Source organism: Dipodomys ordii, unplaced genomic scaffold (genome assembly GCF_000151885.1).
Source record: "Dipodomys ordii isolate 6190 unplaced genomic scaffold, Dord_2.0 Scaffold47, whole genome shotgun sequence".
Lineage (NCBI taxonomy): Eukaryota > Metazoa > Chordata > Mammalia > Rodentia > Heteromyidae > Dipodomys > Dipodomys ordii.
In genome coordinates this window covers 1,880,676-1,891,486 of record NW_012267263.1, presented here as the reverse complement: position 1 = coordinate 1,891,486, position 10,811 = coordinate 1,880,676, and the positions used below count along the sequence as shown (strand labels likewise).

General features: G+C 41.6%; 1 protein-coding gene across 1 annotated transcript in view; it reads left to right on the top strand.

Annotated features, from left to right (window-relative positions):
- Acoxl (acyl-CoA oxidase-like) overlaps positions 1 to 10,811 on the top strand; it is a 278,059-nt gene that overhangs the window by 113,201 nt on the left and 154,047 nt on the right. Inside the window, 2 exon segments of the mRNA XM_013019717.1 lie at positions 7,052 to 7,103; positions 7,106 to 7,178. Of these exon segments, the coding sequence (XP_012875171.1) occupies positions 7,052 to 7,103; positions 7,106 to 7,178 (125 nt within the window).

The window sequence follows — 10,811 nt, the reverse complement described above, 5'->3', positions numbered from 1 at the left end:
GGAGTCTATGGGATTCTTTAAATACAAGATCATGTCATCTGCAAAGAGGGAGAGTTTTATTTCTTCTTTCCCTATTTGGATCCCCTTTATGTCTTCAGCTGGTTTTCTTTACTGTGCTGTCTCTTGTCTGAAGGACTTCTGGGGTCTCCTATGAATTTAATATCGATCAGGGATGCTTTTGTGTTGCTGATATATATATTATCATCTTTGAGAAAGGGAAAACAAAAAGAGAACTAAAGAACTGTTACAAGGCTCTTTGCCCAAAGACCTGCACTCTGACCAAGGCAATGTAGGTCCTAGTGTTTACAAGTGCTGGAGTAGAGCACTAACCTATTTTGCACAGAGTTTTCAGCAGTAACAACAAAGCAAGGATTCTTCATTTCTTTCTGTAAATCAAGGATTTTTATATCTAAAACCTGTCCTTGTCATTGGTCTCATCAGAATCATTGAGAATCAATGGCTCTCGCTTTTAGCAGTTGACTACCTAGACTTGATGGAGAATGGTGGTTGGGAGGCAAAACTGTTAGTTTGTGGGATTTCTGAATATCAGAGGGGCACTTTGTAAACTCTTTCTTGGGGCCACATTGAATATATAATCTCAGTCAAAGTTACTATTAAATCAGCATTTATCTACATGCAATATACACACTCATAGACACAAAGAGGTAGTGCTCTTCTGTCTCCTCTATAGATAGATTAAAAGTTGTTCACTTGAAGAAAGACTAAAACACGGTAGCTATAACGTATTTAATCTGATGTCTTGATCCAGGATTGCTTAGACCTCAAGGGAAACTATTAAACATTCAGACTTTAAAAAATAGACAAAACATTTTATATGCAGACTGACTCCTGTGATCCCAAGCTTGATCCCAGGACAGATCCTTTGGGGTTGAGTATGCTGAGTGTTGAAGCTACCCATTTGGGTGTCTGATGCCACCATGTATCTTGATAATAAGAAGCCAAGTTTTGACATTCTGGCTGGCCAGCTCGACTCAGTCTTCTGTGTCCAATCTGTGGCATTCAAGTTTCCTGCTTTGTCAAATATCTTCCTTCTGAGTTGCTAGGTCCAGCAGTACCCCCACAAAGGAAGAGAATTAGCAAGAGATGGGCTGTGAGCTCTCTGAGAGCTCTCTGAAGAATCTCTGGGAGCCTCTGGGAGTGGGGTCTGAGCATCCACCCAGGGCACTCCCCTGGTTGAGTCTGCACTTAGGTCATCACTAAGGATAGTGCACACAGGAAAAATGGTTCAAGCTTGGGAAGGAGCTTAGCTTTTGATTGCACAACTCAGCACTTTTAACAGTGAAGGAGAAAGGTTTTATATTCTCTCCCTCTGGCTACAGGGATGCCCACAAACTGACTCGAATCCCTAAGACATCTCAGGGTCAAGGACAGAGGCTCAGCATTGTCCTTCTTGCAATGTAACTGGCTGTCACTCACAGAAGACTGATGCAATGATGCTGCCGAGCCGGAAACATGGGAAGCAATTATCTTTTTAGTAGGTCACTGGCCTCCTTTGGGAGGAGAGACCAGAGGGAGAGTAAGGAAGGCTGGCGGTGCAGTCCCCCCCAGAGGCTGCGCCTGCAGTAGCTGCCTTGGTGATTAATAGCCGTGTCACTTTCCACGAATGTTGTTTTAAGCAGCCATGTTCAAAATTGAGTGGGAATGAAATAAAACAAACCAAAATAAATGTTTCCTCTATTCCTCAGGAGTTGGTGGAATCCAGAAATAGCTTTGCCAATCTATAATTTTAAATGGCATCATCCACTGCGCTTTCTGAGCCCTAGATTTATTTTCACGTGGACATCATTGTGCATATGGATACTGATCTTTGTTTTTAAAGATCATGAAAATTTCAAGCTAAGTCACTTTGGTTTTTTTTATTGGGCAGGGAAAGAGTTACTGCAATAAAAATTTATGTTTACAGGGAAAAATATAGCCTTCACATGTGATTTTAAAAGAAAAATAGTAACTTGGTGGAGGAAGACAGGAAGAATATTGTGTCCATATAGATCATATTCTGGAACAATAAAAGTGTCTGGCAGGCAGTAATTGCTGGCCAGCTGCAGGATTACAGCCCTGGAAGCCATGTGCAGGGCAGCATGCCAGGATGCTGGCAACAGGAGCCTGGGCCCTCGGTGCTCCCCATGGGCTCCTGAGAGCATAAACAAGAAAACGACTGCATAGTGACAGGTCAAGGTTTCCACATGGACCATATCCTCTAAAGCCTGGCCTTGATGTCCTCTCTCTCTGCTGGCTTGTGTTGCAGACAGGCTACCCACTTGAGGCTAATGGTAGCAGACACAGGGCTGACCTCTGGTTGTAGCTCCAAAGGAGCCAAAGGGTCATTAGCCTTTAGTGTCACTTTCCCTCCTGCAGAAGGCAGAGTACACATCAGATGAGTGAGAAATCAGTAGTAACTCCTGCTTAGTGCTTGGGGAACTATTAGTATCCTGAGCTGGGTGGGGCAGGGAGGAGTTGGGTACTGCCTGCCTATAGCCCTTGGTACAAAAGCCACTGTAGAGTGGGCTGCTGGCATAGGGGAAATTGGTCCCTTCTTCTTCTGCTCTCTTGTTTTCTTCATCCATCACTAGCCTAACTGTCTATTGGCTCCCACCCAGCTTCAGGTATGGTGAGCATTACAGATCAACAGCTGATCACCATTAAAATTTGCACATAGTTTCCAAGGGGCAGGGGCACATCATGTCACAGGGAAAGCCCCAGGGATCAGCGAGGAAAGAGTAATAGAAAAATGTAGACAAGAACCCTGATTGTGGTTTACCAAGGAAGGAATGGGTGAGGCAGGATACACAGGCAAACTGGGATAGGATTCGCCAATTTGGGTAATTTTAGTGGGCCCTGATGCCAAAGGACTGTCTTCAGTCATCTGGCACCTGGCCCTGGGGTGGCTAGTGAGGGAACCACTAGCCAGTGGTATGAGAGCCTTATGGAGGAACCAGTTGGGGGTGTGGGTTCTGGATTGGTTAGCCTGCATTTGAACGGCATGTGCACAGGCCTGTCATTTGCTATCTTTAGGACAGAGCTATCCCTGGGAAGGGTAGGCTTCAAGGTCACCAAGACCCAGGCATCAAAACACCAGCCACAAAGAGTTAGTACTTATGTGTGGGTGCCAGGCTGAAAGGGAGAGGTGCTGGGTGTGAAGGGAAGGATTTTATATGGACAGCTCAGGACATTCTGAGTAGTAGCTGCTCTCTGCTTTGTTTCTGTTTGGTTTTCAAAGGGGGCGTATTAGAGAAGAAAACAATCTGAAAAGGCTGAACATGGGGAGGGAACAATTGGCCGAGCCACCCAAAATGCATCTAGTTAGGTGTGTGGTATTTTGGGGTGAGGCTGATGGAGACTGAAAGCCCTGTGTGGATAGAGGTCCAGAATGAGAATAGCCTGTGAGAGGTATACAGCAAAAAGGCAGAGCCCAAGTGGACTCTTGAATGGTGAGTCAAGACCTTTGAATTCTATTCCAAACAAGATGCTCAGAGCTGTTTCGCTCCCTAGGAGATCTTTGAATAAATTCATAGATTCATGTACAATGCCTATAGCTGTGTATCACAGTCACAGAACGTAATTAACTGGTTAGGTTGCTGAGGCAAATGGTTCTGAATGAGGAAGAAAAAGAAATTTACTATGGTGAGGCTGGAAACACAATGCCTCTCAGGTCCAGCAAGCAACTTCTATGGTTTTCTTGCTTTGGGAATTGGAAACAAGAGCCATGGCTTGACCAAAGAAGTTACTGTTTCTGAGCATGGGTTCAAATGGCCACACTTTTTTGTTGGTGGTGGTGCTTATTTGTTTGTAAATTTATTTGTTTATTTGTTTGCAAGGCTGTAAATTCCAATTCTTGTGAAATGTCCTAATCTTTGTGAAATCTAGCATCAGGCTAGCTAAACTCCCTGTCAGCACCGTGAGAGATACTCTGAACTGCCACCTGGATGCCAATGGTCTCTTTATGCTCTGTGCCTGTCAGCTCAGGCAAATGAAAGGGTCAGAGAGGGAATGGAACCACAACAAAGTATATCTACATTGGGAAGCTGAGGCACAACAGGTTGGCGGGGGTCAGAGCCAACATCCAAAGACCTTTCCTAAGGTCTTACATGGGCCACTTTGCCATACTTTGCATTCCTGCCACACCTTGCCTACATTTCATTTAGTATTCCATTCCTTCAGTAGCACTGCTGCAGCCCACACAGAGACACCTCACACACAGAAACAGGAAACTCCAGGGGATGCCCTTTGAATTTGTATGGATGTCATGACTTTTGAGTAAATCAAACACAAAGGTATCAACAACAGTCACTTCTTTTCCTGATTATGCAAGATTATATTCTTTCAGCACTAAAGAAGGAAATACTTTTGATTGACGGGGTGGGAGGCCAGGCCATGTTTCAAGCCCCTAAAATCCTCTCCCTCGTTGTCTAGATTTTCTCTGTGTACTGGGCTGTCAGCTTAGTGTGTGGGACTTGACCTTCGTAACATTAGATGTCCATAGTCTAGGGTGTTCACTAGGCACAGAGAAGAAACCCAACTGCCTCCTAGAGAAGTGAGTTCTATGTGGCTATATGTGGTTTTGATGAATAAGATTTTAGCTATAAAAATCATAGCAACTTTACAGCAGTTACAAATAAAAGTTAAGTGATTGGGGACAATGCCATTTGAAAAATGACTGTATTAGACTATTGAGGCTGCTATAACAAAATACTGGTGGGTTAGATAGCAGGTATTGGCTTCTCACAGTACTGGAGGCTGGAAATCCAACATTAAGGCCTTGGAAGACTTGATGTCTTAAGGAGGTTTCTCTTCCTGGCTTACAAATGGCTGCCTTCTTGCTGTGTCCTCACATGACCATTTTGGTGTGCATGAGAAAAGAAAGAGGGAGTGAAGGACACACGCACACACAGATAAAAGAAGAGACAGAGACAGAGAGACATGATGGAAAGACATGGTCCTCGTCCTCCTCCTCCTCCTGCTCCTCTTCCTCCTCCTCCACTTCCTCCTCCTCCTTCTCTTCCTTTTTTTCCTCCTTCTCCTCCTCCTCCTCCTTCTTCTTTTCCTCCTCCTTCTTCTTCTTTTCCTCCTCCCACAAGGCTATCAATCCTATTGGATTAGCACCCCACGGTTATTTCTTTATTTAACCTTAATTACCTCCTAAAAGTCCTATTTCCAAATTAGTTACTTGGGGTTTAGGGCTTCATCAAATGCATTTTGTGGGGACACAAAATAACCTAACATTATGATGACAGCATTATTGCATCTATGAAATTTTTTTGTTTCATCATGATCCAGCAAAAGCTGAGAGGCTTCCCCGCAGACTGCCTGGCCTCTCATTTGGAGCCACTCCCTGCTGTGGTTGGATATATGCAGGGATGGAGTGAAGGGCCATAGGCCAGGGCAGGGTGGGGTGGGGCTGCATCTTGGGACAACTGTCTGTGGGTGGTTAAACTGTGTCTGGGGAAAGACAAGCCCCTGCTCACAATGCTTGCAAGTAGCTACTTCTGTCTCTGCCTCTGGCTCTGCCTATTATTTATATTTACCACCTCCCACTTGTGTCAGGTTTGACATCTAGACACCCTTTGCACCAAAAAAAAAAATCAGAGTGCCTTTCTTTGCATTATTAATGAAGACAATATTAAAAAAGAAAAGTATGTTTAAAAAATTCTTCATAGAATATAAAATTGCTGAAAAAAATAGCTCTTTATTCTTGCTCTGTGAATGATGGATGGGATTCTCCAGCCCACTGTTGTCTGCAGCACAGATTTATCCTGAGTGTTTGACCATGTAGCACTCTGTGTGTGTGTATGTGTGTGTGTGTGCGTGTGTGTGTGTGTGTTGTGTATGTGCATGTGTGGGCACGTGCATATATGCGTGTACACATGCATATGTTTTTATAACATGTCTTTTAAGAAATCAACATTGTTAGGTGTGGTGGTGCATGCTTATAATCCCAGCATCAGGAAGGCTGAAGTAGGAGGAGGTCAAGGTCAGTCAGCTTTATAGCAAGACCTTGCATCAAAAATTTATTTCCTACTCTCCAAGAAATCAATGTTAAGTCAAAAACTGTTTGAAGACAGAATGTAGCCCAGCTCAGGATCATGGAACATAGGCCTGTGCAGAGTGAAGGGTTTCTCTCTACAGGCCTGGACTCAGTATGGTGTAGGGTTCTGGTGTTGCCTGTAGGGGTTCTCCCACATCACCTTACAGATTGCTCCCAGGACAGACCTGGTCCTCTTGGCATAGCTGCAGCATAGCCACTGTCTGTGGGGCTCAGGGATTTGAGGCAGAATACCTTTCTGTGCAGAACTGCAGGGGGCTTCAGTGGGTTGAGAGTAATGACCTAACTGTGAATCTGACAGGAACATGGGGGCTAACATTGCCCTCCTCGTTGGGAATGTCCTTTTGAAATATGTTCTAGGGTATGGCTTCTGTCCTATTAATTATGTCACAATCCTAGTAAAAGCTGTGTAATTAATGATCACAGGACACTTGGAACTATAAAATGTCATGTAAATGTTAAGGAGTACAAATTACTCCATGTATTAGATATTATCCTTCCTACCATGGACTATTTTGGAGTCAGCATTTCTAGAAGAGCTAGAAGCATTTCTATCAGACATTTAAAAAAATATCTTAGGGAATGAGTGGGAAAGAGGGAACAGCTGACACTAAGCACAAGGAAAGGAATGTGCATATCACCCGATGTAGAAGAAATAGCTGTATTGTCAAAGCTCATAGAACTCATAAACTTTATAGAGCATGATAGAGACAATTTGTCCCATGAAGGTTAGAATATGTTTGTGACTTTAACTAAGCATCACTATCCCACAATACTGTGAAATTTGTGAAATTTATGTGATCACTTAATCACAATAAAAAATTGCCAAAAAGCAATCTTAGGACGTCTTAGGATCCTAACCACATTTTTAGGAATCTTGAGTTTCTGTATTCTGTAGTATTTGAAAGGCTAATGGTTAGCTGGCACTTGAAGCTCTGGAAATGAGGTTGCTCAACACATTTTGATTAAAGCTTTCTTACCTCTCTCTAGCCAGAGACAATTTGGTCCTGAGGCCAGAGAAGAGGTGAAGATCATTGAGCAACCAAACACACCTCTCTCCCGCTGAAGCCTCACCTGACCACAGTGTTGGTCCTGACCTTTGCCAGCAGATGGGATGGCTCTGGGGTTGGCTCTCTGCAGGTGAATGTGTTACCCAGGTACTAAGAAGGACTTAGAGGAGAGGAAGGGGCAGGGCTTATTCTCTGTGAGCAGGAAAGACCTTGTGTTTAAAATTGAATGTCAGATGCTAGGAGTTGATGGCTTATACCTGTAATCCTAGCTACTCAGGAGGCTGAGATCTGACGCTTTCATTTTGAAGCCAGCCTGGGCAGGAAAATTCATGAGACTCTTATCTCCAATTAATCAGCAAAAAGCTGAAAGTAGAGGTGGTTCAAGTGGTAGAGTCCCAGTCTTGAGAGAAAAAGCTGAGAGAACCCAGGCCCTCAGTTCAAGCCCCCATGTCAGCATACCCCTAGCCCCACCCTACAGTCCCACACTCCACACTCTCCCACACAAAGCCCAAGTTAATGGTGCAAATCCAATCTTGGTGTCCAGAAGAATGAAAGCCACAGAGAATTTGAATAGTTTCAAGCCAGTGTTTCAGTACAGTTTCTAAAAGTTTAAATATCTCTAACTTCTAAATTGACAATACAGGTTTCAAAATAGGTCATGGTTTGTGCAATGTGAATGTAAGGGAAAGAAATAGTGTACTGAATAAAAGAATGGGAATAACATTATAAATGCTGTGGAGATTCTCATTTTATCACAGGCTTTGATTGATGCCTTTAGTTCTTCCTCCTGCATCAGTAACACAGTGCTTGGGCAGTTGCATCCTGTTGCTATCATTGCTTCATTGTAAACATAAGAAATTTAGAGGGTTTTACTGAAATTATAGGGCCAGGAGGAGGTAGACTGGGAATAGAACCCCAAACCCTGGACCCTTCTATTGTCTTCTTTCTTCTCTACCATGAAATTCTGTTTCTCAGTGTTAACTCTAGTAATCAACTTCTGAGAAACAACATTGGCATGTGTTTGATAATTTGCACACTATTGAGAAGGTGATCATCGGAGAGAAGTCCCTGCTGTGTGTTGTGTGCTGCTGATGTGGGTAGCCAGCCACCTTGAGTCTAGTTGGGAGGGCTTATAGATGTATCCAATACTGATCACACACAAGGTTAGAGAGCTGAATGCCAGTTTTCTAGAGAACCAATAGTGAATTATACAGACTGAGTTTAAGAAATAACACTAAGATGAATCCAAGCTACCTGAAAAATAAGTAAATCACTTAAACCCAACATCTATTACTTAAAATGTTTCTAAGATGTTGCCAGGGGCCAGAGGCTCACACCTGCTCAGATCTCAGGCTGAGAAGTCTGAGTATCATGATTCAAAGCCAGCCCGGGCAGGGAAGTCCCATGACACTCTTCTTTCCAATAAACTATCAAAAAGCTGTAGTGGAGCTGTAGCCCAAGTGGTAGAGCACTAACCTTGGGCAAAAAAAGTTCAGGACCAGTATCCAGACTTTGACTCAAGCCCCAGGATGGGCACACACACAAAAAATGTTTCTGAAGGTTTTATGAGATGTAATTTGCCTATAGGAAATGTACATATTTTAGTATATAGTTAAGTGAGTTTTGGCCAAAATAAACATGATGTAGTGAGCACTCCAACCAAATACAAACCATTGTTATCTCTCCAGCTAATTCTTCAGGCTCCTTGGAGTTGAACCCTATGTCAAGAACTCCAAGTCAGTACCATAGCAGAGACAAGTAGCTTTCTCTGATTTCTGTTCCCATGGTTCCCAAATGAAATCACACCATTTCCTTTTGTTTCCAGTGTATTTTCTTCAACACAATGTCTTGATGTTCCTCAGTGTTGCCCCTAGTTTGTTAATTTTATTACTGAGAAGAAACATAAAATGATCACAATTTGCCATATATCTCAGATGCTTTCAGACTTTAAGCTACAATAAATAGCCACAGTGAATAGCTTTGTACAGGTTTTTTTTTAATTTTCTAAGAGTGAATAACTAAACAAGACTTGCTGAGTATTTGGGCAAGTGTGTGTCTAACATCATAAAAACTGCCAGTTTCTGAGGGCGAACAGCAACAATAGATAGCTAGACTTTCCTTGCTCTACTCAGAAATCATGAATAGATGAGGAATAGCTTTCTAGTATGGTAGAAAAGGCACCTGAGGGCCAAACACTTATAGGCTGGGCTGACAGACTCAGAGGCTGATCTTCCTATTTATGCTTTTCCCCATAGCTGAGTCTGATAGGTTTGAACAATCATGCCCAGCCTTTGCTTTTGAGATGAAGTCTCTTAAGCATTTTTGCCTGTCTTGTCAGGAACTGCAATTCTTTTGATCTTAGCTTCCCATGTACCTGGGATAACAAGTGTACACAACTATGCCCAGCTATTGGTTGAGATAGGATATACCAAACATTTTCCCCTGGTTGGCCTCCTGGTTTGATCCTCCTGAACTTTACTACCTGAGTAGTTAGGATTATAGTTGTGAGTCACTGGTATTTGGCTGTTTTAAATTTAATTGCTATCTACCCCCAGTATTATTAATTTCCTTCTGCTTGCTCTGATATAATCCATACTCTTTTGTGCCCTCTCTCAGTCTCTCTCTTAAGGTGAAGGATTAAATTATGATATCGACACATTCTTTCTTATATACCATAATCATTTAATACTAAAATTTCCCTTGAAGCATTGCAGCTGTATATTGCTTCTTTTGGTATGCTGTGTTTTCGTTTAAATTAAAATAGTTTAATATTTTTGTTTAGACTTCCCCTTTGGCTCATGGATTATTTAGTGCTGTCATTATTTAGTGCTCCAAGAACATCCGCTGTATGAATTTTGTTCTTTATGAACTCATGACCATTGTGTGTGCCTGTGTGTGTGTGTGTCTGTGTGTTTGCCTGTGCTGCATATATGTGTATGAGTGTACATGCCCATTTATATATAATGTTACATGTACACTTGAGGCAAATATGTATTTTTATGTAATTAACAAAGAATTTTATAATATTAATTGGATCAAGTTGGTTAATTATGCTTTGCAAAAATGTATATTCTTAGTGATTTTCTGCATAATTGGTCTTTCAATAAATGAGAGAAGGCTGACTTTTCAATGATTAATTTGTCCATTTCTTCTTTAAGTTTTACCAATTTTTGCTTACAGTATTTTGAAAGTTATTTTTAGGTGCATCCATGCATAGGACTTGTACTTCCTCTTAGAAAATTGAAGCTTTGACATTAGGTAATTTATTTATCTCTGAAAAATATTTCCTATCCTCAAGGCCATTTTGTCCTTTATTCTAAGCATCTTCTGTTTAATGTTTTCATGGTGTATTTTCTTTATACTTTTAGTTTAACCCACTTATATCTTTAAAGTGAGTTTCTTGTTAATTGCATATAATGGAATCCTGCTTTTTATTTATAACTTGACAATCTTTGACTTTAAACTACTGAGTAGGCCAGTTTCATTTAAAGTAATTATTGATATGTTTGGATTTAAGTCTATCAAGCTAAAGCTGAATTTCAATTTATTCATCTGTTTGTGTTTCTTTTTACTTTTTGACAGCTCTTGAGTGAATGAGCTATTGTTTATTATTCCACTGTGTCACTTGCATGACATTTTTATATTTTCCACACACATTTTAATTGTTGGCCCAGCTTTTATAATATGTATTTTTAATGAATCAAAGGTTATTTTCAAATAACTTTCATTTTTACCCATGT